General features: G+C 44.9%; 1 protein-coding gene across 2 annotated transcripts in view; it reads left to right on the top strand.

Moving 5' to 3' along the window:
* pdgfrb (platelet-derived growth factor receptor, beta polypeptide) overlaps positions 1 to 19523 on the top strand; it is a 33519-nt gene that overhangs the window by 9283 nt on the left and 4713 nt on the right. The window contains exons 2-19 of one of the 2 annotated variants that reach the window (XM_049028641.1): positions 5726 to 5797; positions 7674 to 7961; positions 8701 to 8958; positions 9220 to 9350; positions 9941 to 10106; positions 11129 to 11312; positions 11437 to 11552; positions 11950 to 12073; positions 12721 to 12932; positions 13882 to 13976; positions 14174 to 14306; positions 15060 to 15164; positions 15771 to 15881; positions 16298 to 16451; positions 17648 to 17796; positions 18103 to 18221; positions 18972 to 19094; positions 19407 to 19518. In XM_049028641.1, coding sequence (XP_048884598.1) covers positions 5767 to 5797; positions 7674 to 7961; positions 8701 to 8958; positions 9220 to 9350; positions 9941 to 10106; positions 11129 to 11312; positions 11437 to 11552; positions 11950 to 12073; positions 12721 to 12932; positions 13882 to 13976; positions 14174 to 14306; positions 15060 to 15164; positions 15771 to 15881; positions 16298 to 16451; positions 17648 to 17796; positions 18103 to 18221; positions 18972 to 19094; positions 19407 to 19518 — 2611 coding nt within the window. In that variant the 5' untranslated portion in view covers positions 5726 to 5766. Of the gene's footprint in view, positions 1 to 5725; positions 5798 to 7673; positions 7962 to 8700; positions 8959 to 9219; positions 9351 to 9940; positions 10107 to 11128; positions 11313 to 11436; positions 11553 to 11949; positions 12074 to 12720; positions 12933 to 13881; positions 13977 to 14173; positions 14307 to 15059; positions 15165 to 15770; positions 15882 to 16297; positions 16452 to 17644; positions 17797 to 18102; positions 18222 to 18971; positions 19095 to 19406; positions 19519 to 19523 lie in introns of both variants that reach the window. The other variant, XM_049028640.1, reaches the window with a different exon arrangement.

Here is a 19523-nt window from a genome sequence, read left to right on the forward strand (position 1 = left end):
ATACTTCCTCTGGGTGTGTGTAGGCGGCCTAATCCTCTTGAGGATAGATGAAATGAGGTCCTGGCAGTGTTTTATGTCAGAGTGTGACATTCGCAGCAGGTCAGGGTGGGAAGCGAGCACACAGGGGGGCTGCTTGGGACCCCCGAGGCGGCTGGTTCCCATGCCTGAGCTGGGAACTTTCAGGCATAAGGCGTCCTAATGGTACCCTTCCTGACCCCCCCCCCCCCCCCCCCCCACTATATACTTTAAGGTCTACTAAGAAACGGCTGTACTCCGGAGACTCCTAGGTCCGCTGAAATGGAGCAGATCAGCCTTCGTAAAGACATCATTTTACACTTTATCGTCTTTAACATTTTCCGGGCCAAACAGATTTTCGCCCATTGTAACAAAACTTTACATTTATTTATCTAACAGATGCTTTTATCCAAAGCAACATTCATTTGAATTTTTTTTTAAGTTGGAGGGGTAGACAGTTCTTGGAACATTTGAGGGTTAAGGGCCTTGCAAAGCAACCGGATGCTGAAACCAACTCTCCTGATGCTGGGATCTGAACCAGCAACCATCGGATGACAGGAATAGCATCCTAACCTATTTTTATTAATGTGTGTGTTGACGTTGGAGTGAATTCAAGCAAGTTTATGATAATACACTAAATTATTGATGGCAAGTTATCACCATAAGCTAGTCAACAGCTATTCAGTGTAAGTCAGATATCTATCCATCCATCGCTCATATCCACTTATCCAGTGCAGAGTCAAAGAAAGCCTCAGATACAAAGCAGGGGACTTGCTGGTCACACACACTAATTATGGTCCCACGCACTAATTTACTGTCACTAATACAGCTCACTTCCTGAGTTGCTGAAGAAAACAGGAGTTAGTCAGTGAAAGGGTACCCTGTCGGTTGGTTTGAAATGATACTTTATACACCATTTGTACAAGCAGGCCTACGTTGGAATTCTTTAGTTTTCACATATTTCATCTTATGAAACATACACTTTCATGTATGTCAGAGAGAAGCTCGGGGTCAGAGCAGAGGGTTCGCCTTTTTATGCCTCTCTGGTGTATTTCTTCAGGGTTAGGGAACTTGCCCAAGGACCCGATGGTGATGTGACTACTCTACCAAATAAGGGATTTAAACAAATAATATTCCGATCATGGATACAGAGCCCAAATACTGTAGTAGTTAAGAGTGGATCTGATGGCCTTGGGGTCAGTCCAGTATTTTCCTCTGTGTCTGTGTTATGGCTGGGTAGTGGCATATATTTTTGTTCAATCGCCACGGTTTTAGGCAACATCGGCTTCTTTTATTATCTTGGGTCTCGGAGTGTCTTGGGATGCTGCCAGAGGCTCTTGGCTGGGATCACCATGCCACAAACAACTCGTACTGTGGCCGCCAGTGCTTTTGGGGAGCCAGTAATGACAGGATCAGTACAGTCATCCATACACATGCAATTCTCATTCTTGACGATGCTGGTTAGGTTTTTTTGAGGGAAATACTTGATGGCGAATATCAACTTGTAAACAAGAAGGTTGCCAGTTCGACTTGCAGAAGTCACTGCTGTTAGACCTTTTACCAGAAATGTAGCGACTGCCAATCATAAGGGTCACGTTCTTAAGGCCTTTCAGGTGGTTGCATCCTGAAGCTTAAAGCCGCATCTCTGGATTCTGCCTTTCAGCTCTGAAAGATCAAACATTTCAACCTCAGCCTCTATCCTCCTCAGCCCTTTTCTCCGAAGAACTCGTTTCAAATAACAGAAACAGGCAGCCAAGAATAACCGATGACTTGGCATATAGGTACTAAACTCTTCACTTAGACCAAGAGAACACAAATCTTTCAGCCTTGAAGGTACAAACATCAGACGGAACTTACTATGACTCCAACAACACCAAACAAGGCTATACTCAGTTTTTTTTTGGACATTATTTTTGAGTAAATTCAGCTGGCGGCTTCTCTAGTTCATTCATTAACGACGGCTGAAGTTATTTGGCTTTGACATTGAAGGGAGGCACATGGACGGCTCTGATACAGGGCTTTCCAGCTCTGGCTGGACGTGACTCTTTAATGTTTATCCAGGGGTTATGAGTATCAGCACTGGGAAATTTTGACCCCGAGGACTCTGCATCCCAAACTCCCTAGACGAATCCCCTCCATGGGAAAAAATGCAGATATTAATGCTGGGAATAGGAAGTGTAACCCAGAGAGCAGGGGGGGGGGGCAGCTCGTAACTTAAGATAAATAACTCTTTACAAAAAAAGCACGTTGACCCTACTGATAGAGGTTTATAAGAGAATTTCCTTGACTGCTCTGTTGAGGGGGTCGTTCACTAGCTGGAAACAATCAACCAAGTTTGCCATAAATGATGTTTCCTGTGGCAGTTTCGCTTTGAATGCTCACCCACTCTGCCTTTGTGTTAGCCCTGTGCTAACAGCTTGATGTGCTGGGGTGGGGGGGCGGTCTGCTGGCCTGTGCTTCACACCTGCAGTCCAGCTCTAGAAAAGTGCTGCAATGGGCCCACAAGAGTCCAGTGCTGTCCCAGAGACACAGACCCTCTGCTTTTCAACAGTGGACCCCAACGGCGCAGCACACAAAGTGGGTTGCGGGTTTTGTGAATTCGATGGCCTGCGTTCGGGCCCAGATTCAATGCGGGGGCCAGTGTCCCGAAGGTAGCTTTCCCATGGGTTCCCTCAACGGAACCTCTCCTCCCCCGATCCCCCTCTTCCGCTCTCCAAGCTTTCCCACCCCACTTCTGCCTCCAGCCTGTCTTTTAATTGTTTCCAGACCCCCCGCCCCCCCCACTCACGCACACACTTGCTACCCCCCCCGCAACCCCCCTCCTTTATGCTGGATCATTCCATCTGTTCCCACAGCATATGACGCAGTATTTACTCACTCACATGCTTCCAGTATGTAACTTTTTGAGGTCAGAAGGAGGGGGGGGGAATTAGAACAATGTTGCCTTTAACCACCAGAACCTCCATCCACCAGCCTCCTGGACACTCTCCTCAGACTCATCAGGACTGAATAAGAGGATAAGACTTTTTTTTTGGGGGGTGGAGGGGGGTCGTATTATGCTGATTTCTGCTTTGGAAACTGCGCTGAGCCATTGAACACCCATTATTAGTCACTCGTCACCAAGTTTTACCTACCATGCAGTGTTTCTCAGCCCGGTCCTCAGGGACCCCCAGATGGTCCACGTTTTTGCTCCCTCCCAGTTCCCTGCCAGACAGTCCACAGACCAGGACCGGTTTGAGAAGCCCTGCTTTAAAAGGATACGATGCCAAAATCACGGTTAACAGGAGGCCACACTAACCCTCCAACCAGCGAAGATCCCGCTTCACCACAACGCTGCTCTTCCACCATCCCATAAATGACACGAAGGAATGGCCAAGTGCCGCTAAAGAGGCATAGGTGGGGGGCACCTGATGGGGTTTATTAATTCGGACTGTAGCATGGAATTGTTTTCTATACTGACTCCTTTTGGGAATGCATTGGGGGCGGGGGGAGGAAATCCATTTTATTCCATGTATCTTAAGAGTGTCAAGGTCACCTGGTAGCTGGGCTGAAAGTTGGGGTGGTTTACTGACCATATTTTTTAAACTTTAGCTAAAAAGTGTCCAATGAAAGTTCATCTTTGCAAGTCTCGGATGGCCAAGACCCAATGAGACTGCAATCTCGGTTCCCATCCATCCATCCATCCATTTTCCAAACCGCTTATCCTATTGGGTCGCGGGGGGTCCGGAGCCTATCCCGGAATCAATGGGCACGAGGCAGGGAACAACTCAGGATGGGGGGCCTGCCCATCGCAGGGCACACTCACACACCAGTCACTCACACATGCACACCTACGGGCAATTCAGCAACTCCAATTAGCCTCAGCATGTTTTTGGACTGTGGGGGGAAACCGGAGTACCCGGAGGAAACCCCACGACGACATGGGGAGAACATGCAAACTCCACACACATGTGACCCAGGCGGAGACTCGAACCCGGGTCCCAGAGGTGTGTGGCGACAGTGCTAACCACTGCACCACCATGCCGCCCCTCTCGGTTCCCATTTGTTTTTAATTCAGGAGCTTAACTCGGAGGTGACATGCAGGGGTCCCGCTGCAGCTTTTGGGCCCCATGAAAATATATTATACGCAGCCCCCAACCCAAACCAATCCGATTGTGTTACAAATTTTTTTGGGCCACGGTCAATCAGGGTTCCTTGGAGACTAAAATCCCCCCCCCCATTCCAGCACCCCTGGTAATATGAATGACAGAAGAGAGGTATCTGAAGGACAGCCCAACGGTGAATGGCTGCATTTTGTCTGCTGATTTCATTTTTTGGAAGCTGGTTTTCATTTCCATCAGCCATTGCTATTTTCCTGGGGCAAAATGCGTTAGCTCACCAAAATGACACAGGGCACATTACATTTCAGATTACACTGATTCCATACACAAACTGGCTTATGTAAGGCAAGTAGGGACATAAATTAATTTTACTTATCACCACTTTATCATGGGTCCACCCACCCGGGTCCACCCATTCAAATTGATAACAAAATAAATATTTTTTATTATATAATTTTTTATATTAAGTTTCATGAATTACATTAAATATGAATTGGGGATTAGTATAATTATGTATAAATAATAATAATAATATTCAGAGCATCTTCTCATGTTTTTGACTAATCTTATGCTAACTCAGGCCTATAATTCTCTCGGAGTGTCTTGCTGCTCGATCAAAAATTTGTCATGGTTGTATTATTGTTGCGGTCACTATATATTGTAGAAACGTAAGTCTGTTTGATAGAACATGCAATAATGTGTTTCACTCAGCTCCACCCAGATTTAATTCAGATCCACTGATCAGCCACTTTCTGTATCTGCCTCTCCTCAGAGGCTCAGAGAGGGGAGTCTGGGGCTGCGGGTTGAGTTCCCGCTCCTGGCTCTGTGTCTGGAGTTTGCCTGTTGTCCCTGTGTACGCATGGTGTTCCTCTCCTAGTCCAGTAGAATCTAGGTCACGTAACTGCTCAGTTATATCGCTGAATATTGCTTCTCTTTGAAGTGTCTAGTTTGAGTTATAAACCATGAAAGGAGATCAGGAGATGCATAAGGTTTTTCACTTATCATAAGAGAGAGATACCAGGTGTCAGAATTCTGGAATAAGCACAAATCATAGTGGTGTTGATGGGCAAGACCACCCAAGTGTGTTGCCAGGCATTAAGACCTATTGGGGAAAAACTGATGCCCAGTTCAGCATGTGTGGAGTGTTCCAGCCGGAGATCTCCTGCCAAGTGAGGTCAGCCGGGCATCTTAACAGCCTGCACTTTGAGAAGGAAATAGGGAGTGACTTTGTTGTCATTGTAAGGTAGCGAGTACAACAGAATTCAATGTCCCAGCTTGTTCTTCTATGAGACAACACACAAGAGCAAAGGTTTTGGGTCAGAATTCAGGGTTCACCGTTTCCTGGAAGCCCAGAAGAGCTTCGGCTTTTGGGGTATTGCTCATGGGTCTAACAATAATACAATTATTCTGCCAGCCACAGGATTCGAACAAGTAAGTTTTGGACCTTCTCAAACTGCAGAGTCACATACTGCCCCGAGAAGACTTCCTCTACGAAATAAAAATAATAATAATAATAATAGATAGATAGATAGATAGATAGATAGATAGATAGATGGATGTAATGAACCTTCATTTAACAGATTTGTTTCATCTTTCTCTTTTTGCTACAGAACAAACACACATAGTCATCAGAAGGACTGATAGAGGAACCATGGACATCATCCTTCTGGTCCTCCTTACAGGTGAGAGATAGCAGTCTTACGTGAATGGCGTGGTGGATCTGGGGGGGGGGGGGCAGCTGTCATCCCTTCTTGTGGGTTGCCACCCCATCTGCCACCCCAGTTTTGAGTGATGTAATGATTATATAAATCAAACTCAATATAATTAAGTTTCATAAAAGTTCTCCCATGACTTAAAACATGCCAAGTATAGACTTTCTTGGAGGTGCTGGGGGGTGGGGGGGGGGGGGTGGGATGTGTAGACAAGGCTTCCCAAGCTTTCTGCCCTGTTACTTTGGGGGGATTTAGTGGCTTACAGGGTGTCTTCATCCCATTTACCCAACTTGACCAAAGATGCAATGTGTGAAAGTGTATGTGAAGTGCCCGAGTGTGCAGGGATTTCTTGAAAGTAATGGGACACCCTTGAAATCTGAAGAGGTAGATAAGAGACTCGCTACAACTATGTTGTCATTTGTGTTGGTTCTGTTTGAGGTTGTACTTCACTGTTACCTAGGCTATGTAATCGTTTGTGGACAACTCTGCGCACTTAAATTGAAGCTTCTTCAGAGGCATGTTGGACTCTGAGCAGCCAGCAGACTTCCTTGTGTTCGATGTAAACATTAAGTCATCACTCATGCAGTGCATTGTGGCCTGTGTCCTTAGCTGATGACTGCTTCCATGCGGTACTTCCGAATGTGTGGATAAAATGTACATCAAGCGAGCTGCATTTGGCCTATTTGACGGGCAGGTCACCTTTGTATACTTGCACCAAGCGTATAAAGGCACCTACCATGTGGGGTAGTGTGTAATTGTGTGCTGGGTGGGGCAAATGGGACGAATTCAAGGGGCTTCGAAGGATGCAATCTATGGAGCCTTTGTAGGCTGCGTTCTTCCAAGGTTGGCACAATGAATCTTGGGATATAACGAATAACGGATTCATAAGCTGCATCTAAAGAAACCTTCGACGTGGGATGGCCTAGTCCTGCCACTGTGACACCTTTAGTCTGTGATTGCAGCCTCAGGAAGGTGCAGCTGCTGAATCTGGATGCAGACTTAGTCTCCGGTGCTCAGACTGCTGTGTAAGATAATACTCCAGTAAATGGGTATAGCTCTCTCTCCCCTTCCATTCCTCTCGGCATCGTGCTGTGCAATTGCTTCAGACTTCAGCATGCCATCAGTCAGATAGGTAACGTTAAAATGCTGCTTTCTAATTATGTCAACATAGGTTACGTAATTCAACAATGTATGAATTAGTAACTTACGCAGTTTCTCTGGATCGTCTAAAGTAATAATAATAATAATAATAATAATAATAATAATAATAATATGTGATGTTTTGTGTGATAATATGTGACAACTTTCCAATAATATCAAGTCGTCCAAGCAGGGTACCACCGTTACAACTGCCATCCACATACACTGATATCAAATGAGGAGTTAAAAATAATGGCAACGGAAATGTAGACTAGGGCTGTGGGGGTGAGAGAAAAGTAGCGAGTGTGGGACATAGTCATGCAAATGCGGACAGGATCGGGCGGAACGTGTGGAATAAATCCCGGATAAATTATTGTTATTATATTCAAAATATTCAATGCAACTCCAGCGTAAATTTGAATAAAAATATGATAGATCACACATAGATACCTGTGCATCTGTTTTTGTGAGGCAGCCCCTTAAAATTTTCATGACTCCCTCATGCCACCCCATGCAGAATTTTCTGGAACTGCCCCTGCTTACCAGCCAGGACAGAGATTCCTCAGCAATGCAGACACTACACGTACATCTCTAAGTGTTCTCTCTAAACAATCCTAAAGCACTAAGGGGTGACGTTGTCTCTCGGCCGGTTGGATGCGCTGCCTTAACCTGTTCGATTGTGAAGGTTGTCTTGTCTGTCCTGCAGCCTCTGTTCAGTTGTACCTCTTCGGCGAGGGCCTGGAAATCACCCCTAACAATTCAACCATCATCCTGGAAGCCAATTCTAGTGTTTCTATAACATGTTCTGGCTGGAGTGAAGTAGTCTGGACAAAAAGAACTTTGTCTCAGCGGGATCACTCCTTGGTTTTGATGAAGAACGGTGCCACGTCTAGCACCCTGTATCTGGGGGATGTGGCATGGAACCAGACAGGCGTATATGTTTGCAGCGAACCCGCTGTGGAGGAAGCCAGAGAGGTTTCCATCTTTGTGGCAGGTAAGACCTGGCCGGGCGACAGATGTGCACCATGGGCACCGCTGACGTACGTGGATTCAAGGAGAACCTACACTATCTATCTATCTATCTATATATCTATCTATCTGTCTATCTATCTGTCTGTCTGTCTGTCTGTCTGTCTGTCTGTCTGTCAGGTTGTCTGTCTGTCAGTTTGTCTGTCTGTCTGTCTGTCAGTCAGTTTGTCTGTCGTCTGTCTGTCAGTTTGTCTGTCTGTCTGTCTGTCAGTCAGTTTGTCTGTCGTCTGTCTGTCTGTCTGTCAGGGGTATACTAGTTCTCCAAACCCATGCTTCAGTTCAAGCTTTTTTTATTTTGGGGGAATTTATATTTTGGTGAATATGAAAAAAAAATGGGAAAAACATCTGGGTTTTATTAATCACCAAAATATTTGAACTCCATCTTGAGCTAATGAAACTAGCCTTACTCTTACCGCTGACACGATCACTCGACTATGATTAGACCAAAATAGTCACTTTTATAACTGTAACTGTATTAAGTAATCTGCTGAGGAAGTTTATTAAACTATCCTTCATACTTTTATGTAATAATGTGAAGCTAAATGAATATAATAAAATATTAGATTTTGACAAAATTTCAGTTGTTTATTGTTTAATTAGGCTGACGACTGGTTATCAGCTGGAAGCTTGATTTGCAGACACAGCAGAAGAAACTGCAAAAAATCTCAAAAATTTGACTTCTCTTTCCATGGGTTTTCTTATAGACCCCACGGTGTGGTTCATTCCAAATGAGCATGGCATGGTAACCAAGATAAATGATGTGGGTACTGTTCCCTGCCTTGTCACCAACCCCAAAATCAACGTTACCCTCTATGAAAAATCAGCCGATACTCCTGTGGTTGGAGAGTACAGCCCAAGTACTGGATTCACGGCTTTTCTGGAAGACAGAACATATTACTGCAAAGGGGAACTTAACGGCGAGGAGAGGAGTTCCCAAATGTTTTACGTTTTCAGCATTGTGGGTACGATAAAGGCATTCAGTTCCATTCCCTCTCAGATTTTTTTTAATGATGCTTGAAAATGTTTTCATTCTGTGTAGTTGTTTTGCTGTGGTTCTCCCTTGTGTATGTTTGCTATCTAGCACTTCACAGGCTGTAAATAAAACACTATTCTTGATGCTTTGCCTGGTAAAATAAAGGTTAAAATAAAAATAAATAAAATAAACAAGAGGCTACTGAAAGTTGGCTAGTCAGTTTAATACAAATCTCTCTCTGTCTATTCAGCTCCAGATGTTCTTGAACCCAAAATCAAGGCCTCGAAGACTGTGCTGAGGCAAGGCGAGCCCCTCATGGTCAACTGTACTGTAAACGGAGCAGAAATTGTTTACTTTACATGGAATTATCCACACACAGAGGTAAGCATAACTGTGCTGATTCTTGTCATTATATCAGCCGGGGTTAAACCTCTGTGCCTGTTATCCGAAGGTTGCTGGTTCGAGCCCAGGGCTCGGCAGAATAGTCACATATCTTTTGGTCCTTCAGCATGATCCTTAACCCTGCAAAGTGCTCAGGGGCATCGGATAAGTGACTTGATCCTGCACTTGGATCCCAAGCTTTGTTCTCAGCTGTATATAGCAGGAACGGGAAACCTGATCCATGGAGGGCCAGTGCGGGTTTTTGGGATGACCTCTCAATCAGCCAATAACAGTGGGTCCTCAGGACTGGAGTTGAGAACCACTGCTTCATTACTGGCTGATTGAGAGGCCATCCCAAAAACCCGCACCGGCCCTCCATGGAACAGGTTCCCTACCGCTATTGTATGGTGTGCGTGTGTCTCAGATGAGAGAAAGAAGGGAGACACTCATACTGCAAATGGCAAATAAAGCATAATCGGCTCTGAAATTTTCCGGTATCCACACTTTGAGTTCATGAAGTGTTTTATGTGCTGTGGTTTCAAGTTTCAAGTTTCAAGTTGAAGAGGAGTATGTTACTGTTTCTTTAAAAGGGCAAGACTATCGAGCCCCTGACTGACTTCATGTCCAGCACGAGTATGCGCTCCTTTCTCAACATAAGCAGTGCCACCCTGGACAACTCAGGCCAGTACACCTGCCACGTCTATGAAGGAGTTCAGGAAAACAGTGCCAATATCAGCATGAACATCACAGTCCTTGGTGAGCCGCGCAGATCTCTCTGAAAACAAGGGGCAGGAGGTCGAACCGTTGCCTAGTTCCACCCATGAGAGCAGCACGGTCCATGAAGAAATAGGAGAATTGTACTTTAGTTTGAGCCACAGCTGGGGTATAAGGGCTCCAGCATCTGTGAATGCGAAGTCTGTACTTATCTGAGGTGTCTCAAAATTTAATTTCCCCGCTTAACACCACAGAGCCAAAATGGCACAATAGCTTCCCTTGAACAGAGTAACGAATGCATACAGGATGTCTGGCAGCTTACTAACTCTGACTGCCAGATATGTAAACGAGGGACCTGATTGGGCTTTTATATAGACAGCCTTGTCATTCTGGTATGCAGTGTGTGCCAGGTAAGCAAAATCTCAGTGGAAAAGCCCCAGCTTCTGTCAGCAGGTCTCCATTGCGGGTTAGTGGGCTTAGACCACCACCGTGACTTGGCCCCTAACCATTCGGGCGGGGGGGGGGCAAAAGCCTCCCAAGTTTTCAACTCTGTTACTTTGGGGGATTTAGTGGCTTGCAAGGTGTCTTCAATTTTGATCACTGCCCCCTAGTGGATGACTGAGTTACCAGCATCTCACTGGATTGCTTACTATGGTGCTAGAACTGAAGCCTCCATAAGGAATTTGGTTAATACTATTTTCTTATTGGTCCAGAGATGTCACATGGGTATTGATTATTTTCCTGTGACTGTACAGGTAGTTCCGGCAGCTTAGTAACAGTTCTATATTAATGCTTTTTAATGTTTTATTGTGCTAATATAAAAACCTGTGAAACTTTTTACTCGTAAATAAGCTCAAGAGTTGTTGTTGATTATTTTTGTACATCTCATAGTCGTTTATCCTGTACGTGAAACATGTTGTATTGTATTTTATATTTTGGACATTCCAGAAATGTATATCTAGTGAATAAAACTGACATCTGTGTATAAATATACACGCCCTAGTGAGGGTCTTACAGTCTGCATAACCAGCATTAAATCACGAAGAACAACCTCTGTCCTGTAGAGCAAGGATTTGTGAAGCTCCACTCGATAATCAGCCCGAACGTCTCAGCACAACTGCAGGACAGCGTCCAGTTTAGGGTGCTCATTGACGCCTACCCCAAGCCCCAGGTGCACTGGACCAACGACCACACCCCACTTATTGGGGGAACTGTCTCTGTTGAAACTAAACAGCTGCAGGAGACCAGGTGATGCCGCCTCTTCTTCCGTTGGCCACCACAAAGAATACTTTACAGAAGTGTTCTGTCTTTTACAAGCCACCTTGAGACGACTCTGGCTCATGTATAGTTATTTCAAACCTTTCACTCCCAGGTACATCAGCACCTTGACCCTGTTGCGAGTCACGATGGAACAGAAGGGCCATTATACCATCCATGCCACCAACGAGGACGACGAACAGGAGATGAACTTCGATCTCGACATCACTGGTACGTGGGGGTCATGTGACCGTGTCATCACCACCGGTGTTCCCACCAATCACGCGTCCTCTGCAGCCCTTATAGTGGCACTTACTGACCTGCCACTGTGTGGGGTAACAATAGTTGAAATCATATGGAAAGAGAAAATTTAATTCTATAGTTAGAAAAAATCCTGGTGGTCTGAGGTCAACTGGCCGTCAAACCTCGCAGGCACTGTAACAGGAAGACTGTCTTTCACGCAATGTTCCATCACGCCATCTTCAAAACAAGAACGTCTTAACAGCTGTTGTCACAGCCTCGTTTTCTGCACACTCTGCATCCCTCCCCCATGTGTGAAGTGATTATCGCTCCCCTCCTTAAGAGAGTGGCCAGGCTGTGCCTTTGTCAAGCAACCTCTCCCCCACAGTTCTCCCTCACATCGTGGAACTGTCGGACTACGACATTCCCGAAAAGCATCATAGCATTGTGTGTGCAGCAGAGGGCGCACCCCCCCCCAGAATAAAGTGGTACAGCTGCGACAGCATGTACAAGTGAGTATGCGGCCTGTGCGTTTAATACTCTTGCTGTGCTTCACATTCTCCACCAGGGGGCAATGTGGTAACTTGAAACATGCTTATTGCTGATTGCATTCCATGCACTTATAGATGATTTTTCTTAGTCCTTCCGTCATGAAGTCCTTCTCCATAGTTCCGTATTCTGGTGAATTATGTCATATCCGTCTACGACCCGACAGTTTATTTTCTCTGGTGTGCATTTTAAGAACCATAAATTCAGTCATGCTGAATCCTGATATACATGTACTGTGTAGGACATCCTGGGTGTTGCAGTGACATCACATTTATTGTGGTGTTACCAGGACACTATTATGTCAAAAATAGAAATGCTAGAACCTTATTTGTAGGATATAACACAAGTATTTTATATTCATTATATACAGTCTATAAGTGTGATAATGCTTTAAATGTCCGATTTTAAGGTTCTACCTTAAAATTTAAATTTAAAATTTAATTTTCTAACCACCTTACACCAAGTAAAATTCAGGATATGCTACATCTTTTATGCCTATTTCCAATAATTCATGTGGATGCAAGTGTTAATAAATTATGAATATTTGTTTCTTACCTTCACAACAGTAGAACATTCAGAGGTATCACGCCTTCCTGTACTATGACTGCAGGTGCAGCAATCAAACCAACGCATGGAGGCCGCTGAAGGCCGACCTTGAAAACCTGGACATCCGGACAAACGTGTCCTACAACGAGACCCGTAAAGTCCACCAGACGCGGAGCGTTCTGACCTTCCTCAAGCTGCAGAAGATCATGTCCGTCCGCTGTGAAGCCAGCAACACGCTGGGTGGCCGAGCACGGGACATAAAGCTCTTTTCAAGCAGTATGCTCCTCTTTGGCATGATAAATAAACACTTAAGGCTATAATGCTTTGATATGCTGTACTGTGCAAAAGTCTTAGGCAGTCAGAGAAAACGCATAAAGCTATTTTTCTGGGTAGTAGATGTATATTTGGTCAGTAAAATAAAACACAATTTAACGCAGAATTCATCCACGAAACTCCAGCAAAAAGTTATCTTGTTGGACGGCTAAAAGTACACTGCTTTCATTCTCAAATCTCTCACGGACATGCATTCATTAAATTTCACCACCAGCTCTATTAATTAATTACCTTAAAATAGTTAACTTGCGGGCGGTGGTGCAGTGATTAGCGCCGTTCCCTCACACCTCTGAGACCAGAGTATTTGCCATGGCTCCATGTGTGTGGAGTTTGCATGTTCTCCCCGTGTCGTCGTGGGGTTCCCTCTGGGTACTCCCAGAGTCCAAAAACATGCTGAGGTTAATTGGAGTTACCAAATTGCCCATAGGCGTGTATGTGTGAGCGTGTGAGTGAATGGTGTGTGAGTGACTGGTGTCCCTGGTGCCCTGTGCTGGATTGGCGCCCCATACTGGGTTGTTTCCTGCCTTGTGTCCATAGGCTCCAGACCCCTGGTGATCCTTAATAGGACAGTTACAGAAAATGGATGGTATTGATTAGCCAAATATGGTATGCTGGCGAATACTCGCATTGGACATATTGAATTGTTACTGCAAATAATGGGTGGAATTTGTAATGGATAAGTTAAAACATGTTGATATAAATAATATTGAAGACTACATTTTTTGGCTGCCTAAGGCTTTTGTACAGTACTATATATACCTTCACTTGAAAGCCTATGAAACTTTCAGGAATAAATATTATGAACATCCGTCACTGGCCAGGGCTCAGAGCTGAGTTTGATCCCGTGCCATTAGCAGCTAAGCTTGTAACCACATCCTCTCTCTTTCCGTAGCGTTCTTCTCACAGGTGGCGGTTCTGGCCGCCGTCCTGGCCCTTGTTGTCATTGCCGTGATTTCCATCATTATCCTGATCGCGCTGTGGAGGAAGGTGAGAGCGAGCGGCTCTTTCAGCAAGCGCTTCCCGAAGCCTCTTTGTGTAAATGCGCGATTAATGATTCCGCGTGGAAAAGGGTAGGAAGAGCAAAGTGGCCCATCGAGGCAGCTGCAGCTGCTGGGTCACGGGCAGTGAGGAACGGACATTTTTCTAACGTCAGCCTGCTATGTGGCTCCCTGCCTTTCCTACAGAAGCCCCGCTATGAGATCAGGTGGAAAGTGATTGAGTCAGTGAGCTCGGATGGACATGAATACATCTACGTGGACCCTATGCACCTGCCCTACGATTCGGCCTGGGAGATGCCCCGAGATAGCCTGGTCTTGGGTAAGGGGAGTCCTGGGTAGTTAACATTCCAAACGCATAGATATATCCATCTAGTTAGCCCTACCTAACCCTAACCCTCCCATAACCATCCATCAATGGCGTAGGCTTACGATGAATGTAATTAAAAAAATAGCGGTAAATAATATTCTCCACTATCTTCCAACCACTTTTGCTGTAAAGGGTAGGGGGAGAAAGTCAAATACAGACACTCCTCATTAACGACCTACCTGTTTAACAACCGCGTGGACTTACAGTACGACCAGCTCTCCGACCAGTCAGCATTGTACGTCGTATGAGAACTTTCATCATGGAAACGGCAGCGCGGCGTATCAGCATAATATATATTACAGCTGATTTACTCTATTCTGTTTATTACAGTATAGAGTACACTACTGAATAACATTTATACATATAGTAAAAATGTAATAAATGGTGTAAAGGTGACATAAAAACAATATGCTTGAAATATCGTTAAGGGGAAGGTCCTTGCTTATCGACCAATTTGCTTAACGATCTAGCCATTTGAACGGAACTTAATTAATTGAGGAGTGTCTGCAGTACTAAATTTTTAAAAAAACAACACAATAAAAAACATTTGTGATTTCACTATTCTTACTGTGGTGCTGACACTGTTGGATGTAGCCAAAACTGGTAACACAAACCTGGCTTAATGGCTTAGCAGATATGACTGACTCTTTTGCGGAAGCCGCAGTTTGCGGCCGGTACAGTTTTTGATCGCATCTGGTATTTTAGGTCGCACACTGGGCTCCGGGGCGTTCGGAAGAGTGGTCGAGGCGACCGCGTACGGCCTTGGCCATTCTCAGTCCACCATGAAGGTCGCAGTGAAAATGCTGAAGTGTAGGTATCACATGGAGCTCTGTGTCTGTTTCACCAGCATGTTTTAACGGCAGTTGATGCTTTTCCTCTCTTTGGAATCCTGTGATTCTTCAGGCTAACCACACAACTCTCCTACCTTTCCTTTATCAAAATGATTTCCCATTTCACAGATTTAATACTAATTATTAGCACTTCCGAATGTCCTATGCATGCTTATAACCACATTCATGTACATTATTGGACATCTCAGGGTGGGCTGGGGTCAGATGACCAGGCCATCCATTCATTTCACATATGATAATAAAAACCTAACTTTTATTTTCCACTTGGCACCAGACCACACGCCTAGATCCCGAAGCCCAACCTCACACACAGTTGTCACCTTTCCCTCTTCAGTGTGTTTCCCTCGTCATTTTCATTCCTCTTCATAAACTCGCCTCCACCTCCCATCAATCGAGTTACCTGGTTCTGTTCTGCACAGCACAGGTCTTACAAAACTGATCAAGAAATCTGAAACGTGCCCTTGAATCTATATGCTTCAAACATGTATCACATTTATCATATATATATATAGCCTATGGATGTATATAGATATTGCTCGTGACCTGACAATGCCCCCCCCCACAGCCACGGCACGCAAGAGTGAAACCCAGGCCCTGATGTCCGAGCTGAAGATCATGAGTCACCTGGGGCCACACCTCAACATCGTTAACCTGCTGGGGGCGTGTACCAAGCAAGGTGAACTCCTGCCCCCTGTCCTGCTCCACAGACACAGCTGTCAGTCTCTTCTGCCACGTGCTCCAGCCTTACTGTTTAAATGTCGTACTTATCACTGCAATTTTGAGTATTTTTTTGACGTATTTGGTCTTTTTTTTTTTTTACTTTTTTTTCCCCAAAAATTCCATGAAAACGGTAGCTATCTCACTGTGTATTTGAATTACGTGTTTCTGCTAAATACCGTGTAGAATTAATCATTTGGTGGAATCGAATGGGGCGAGTGTTGGCACCATGCATCTTTGCATTTAGGAAATGTCCCCTGTAAGCAAGTACATGTTACAAAAAGGACTGGAAAAATGAAGTTACTTCTGCAACGTTTGAAAACTCTGGTGTCTGTAAACCGCAGAGTATTGATACTCTTTTCATATTTGGTGCAGGTCCGATCTACCTGGTAACTGAGTACTGTCGCTATGGAGACCTGGTGGACTACCTTCACCGGAACAAGCACACCTTTTTGCAGTACTATGCGGACAAGAGTCGCCGGGATGCAGACATGTGTGCAAACAGCGTATCAGCGGGTCAGGGAAAAGGGTAAGGAGGGCGATCGCTCCCAGCCCCTTCACCACAACATCAGGCCCTGGAACATTCTGCGTGACATCATCCGTAGTCAGGGGACCAAGCATTAATACGCTGATAAAATTCAATTCAATTCAATTCAATTTTGTTTATATAGCGCTTTTAACAACAGTCATTGTCAAAAAGCACTTTACATTTAACCGGCCAGAACCCCACCAAGCAAACCTGAGGCGATAGTGGCAAGGAAGAACTCCCTCTAGCAGGAAGAAACCTTGAGAGGAACCTAGACTTAGAAGGGGGCCCCATCCTCCTCTGGGTGACCAGGGAGCATGAAAGCCTTTATATTAATGAGAAGGTGGTCTGTGGGACAGAGTGAAACACTGCTGGCTCATACCACCTGGGATGTGGGTTCCAGTTCCAGCCCTGGTTGGGTGTGTGGAAAGTTTCCATCTATTGAGTGTGTTTCTTCCACGTTCTCTGGTTTGCTCCTGCAGTGTATGATTTGCCCCAAGTGAGTGTGTGGTTATTTATGTGTGTATACCCTATGATGGGCCGGTGTTCCATCTTAAGTGTACTCGATCCTACCTAGAATAGGTTCCGTCATGTCCCTGCGATGCATAGGTGGCTGGAAGATACACAGGACCTTTGTGGATGGCATGGTCGCTCATTGCTTTGCACTGTTGCCTCACAGCTCCAGGGGTGTGTTTTCAGTTCTCAGTCCTGTTTTTGGGGGTCGATTTGTTCTTCCTGCATTGCGTATGTTTCCTCTGGTCTCCTCTGCGTTACAGTCCATAAACATACAAAAACGTTGACTGGTGTCTCTTAATACTCCATGTTTCTAGAGTATGTGCCTTGTGATGGATCGGCATCCGGTCCGGGGTGTCTCCTACTCTGGGACAGGCTTGTGGCTCCCCACAACCCGGACCTGGGTCAATGTTTATGGAGAATGGATGGACGGATCATTAGCAAACAGAGAGAGCAAAGATGGATGGGTTGCTATCACACAGGGACTCATTGCAACATTACACTGCTGGTTAGAAAACATTGCTTCTGGAATCAGATTACAGGAGCTCTGCCCGCCTTAGGCCCGACTTTATCATGCTAGGGGGTAAAAATGGCCCGTCGTCAAGAGGTAACAGAGAGTGACGCAAACCAGAACCTTCTTCACAGGCCACAAGCGATGCGACTGACACTTACATGTCATTCAGCAGGGAATGTGATGGAGGCTACATGGACATGAGCAAGGATGACACCATGGAGTACGTGCCGATGCAGGAGCTCAACGACAGCATCAAGTACGCGGACATACAGCCATCGCCGTATGAAACGCATTACCAGCAGGATAACTACCAGGGACAAGGTAAAACAAGAAACAGCTAATGAGGGACTGGAACTTTCCTCCTCATCCAAAGCCCCATCTCGCCCCTTGACCTCATAGTAATAACAAGACCATTTACCATAGACCATATATAACTTTTGAGCCTGAGGAAATGACTTTAAATAAATATCCAGAGGAAAGAATTTATGTTTAGACTGTAATACATTATATATAGATATAGAATTCGATGTTAATCTTGTGTTTTCTACTAGAAAGATACATTTGGTGAGCTGGGGTTTTCACTGCGAGATCCAATGAAGCTCCTCCTGCTTTGTGTCTGGGTTGCAGTGCAGGAGAGGGTAGACGCAGCCTTGGTTATCAGCGACTCCCCCATCCTGAGCTACGCGGACCTGGTGGGCTTCAGCTACCAGGTGGCCAAAGGGATGGAGTTCCTGGCAACCAAAAATGTACGTCGCAGCATGATTTTCTCCCGTGTGCTGGGAGACCAGAAACTAGCTTCTGTACTGGCTGAGCCCCTTATAATATGACATTTTCCTTCATTATTTATTGATTTACAGAGGTGGAGATTTCAGGTCCAGAGAGTACAAATCCAGACCAAGATTTTGTTTCAACCAACCAGTTGAGTATAAAGACTCACAGTCACAGAGTACTCAGCTGGTTGGTTGAAACAAAATCTTGGTCTGGATTTCTACTCTCTGGACCTGAACTCTCCACCTCTGTTGATTTACAGATTGCCATTATATTTTGAGAAACATTTTTAAGAATGTAGCCCAAACTCTTTGCAATTCATAATAATAATTTACGCACAATTCTTTACATTTAAGGTCAGAGAACCTGGAAAATTACTGAACAACTCTTTAATATTCATTTAAGATAAATATATTTCTTTCGTTGTATGAGGCGCACAAATGAAATGAAAATTACACTTATTCAAGCTAATTTGTTTTCCCTAAATATATTTGCAACACTTCTTTTTGACTAACCTTTAATTTATTAAGATATTCCATGCATTGTCTCATTGATCTCATTCATTTATTTTTCATCATTAAGTGTCTGATTGGGACAAAACTAAGTGAAAAGAGATAGTGGTTGTATACTTATATTGTGTTAATTTACATGGTGGCAAAATAATGTAGCATCTCACGCTTTGAGTGCTAAGCATCTGATTGCCGAAGACGTCCCTGTTTGTTCTGCAGTGCGTTCACCGTGACCTCGCGGCTCGAAACGTCCTGATCTGCGAGGGGAAACTGGTGAAAATCTGTGACTTCGGTTTGGCCAGGGACATCATGCATGACTCCAACTACATCTCCAAGGGCAGTGTGAGTACTGCTCCTTTCAGTACTGGAACATTCTTTGTATTTATTTATATCACTGCTGGTCAACTTGCTTTTGCAAAAGTGAGTCACAGGAAACGCATGCAGCCGCACATGTTACAGTCTAGCACTTCCTCAAGGTTGCAGTAGCTGAGGTCTTCATGATACTTGAACCACTTGAGGGCCTTTACAGTAATAGTATCAAAACTGGAGGTCACACTGTTTTTGGTCAATCACCAAGTGCCCAACTTTCTGAATGCAGAATTTTGCATCAATGCAAATATGTGGAAATGGAGGCCTGTGCCCTTATACCTTTAGACCTTCCTTCCTCTGAAATGGATGGCCCCAGAAAGCATCTTCCATAACCTCTATACCACTCTGAGCGACGTCTGGTCCTATGGCATCCTGCTGTGGGAGATCTTCACCCTGGGCAAG

Source organism: Brienomyrus brachyistius, chromosome 10 (assembly GCF_023856365.1).
Source record: "Brienomyrus brachyistius isolate T26 chromosome 10, BBRACH_0.4, whole genome shotgun sequence".
NCBI lineage: Eukaryota > Metazoa > Chordata > Actinopteri > Osteoglossiformes > Mormyridae > Brienomyrus > Brienomyrus brachyistius.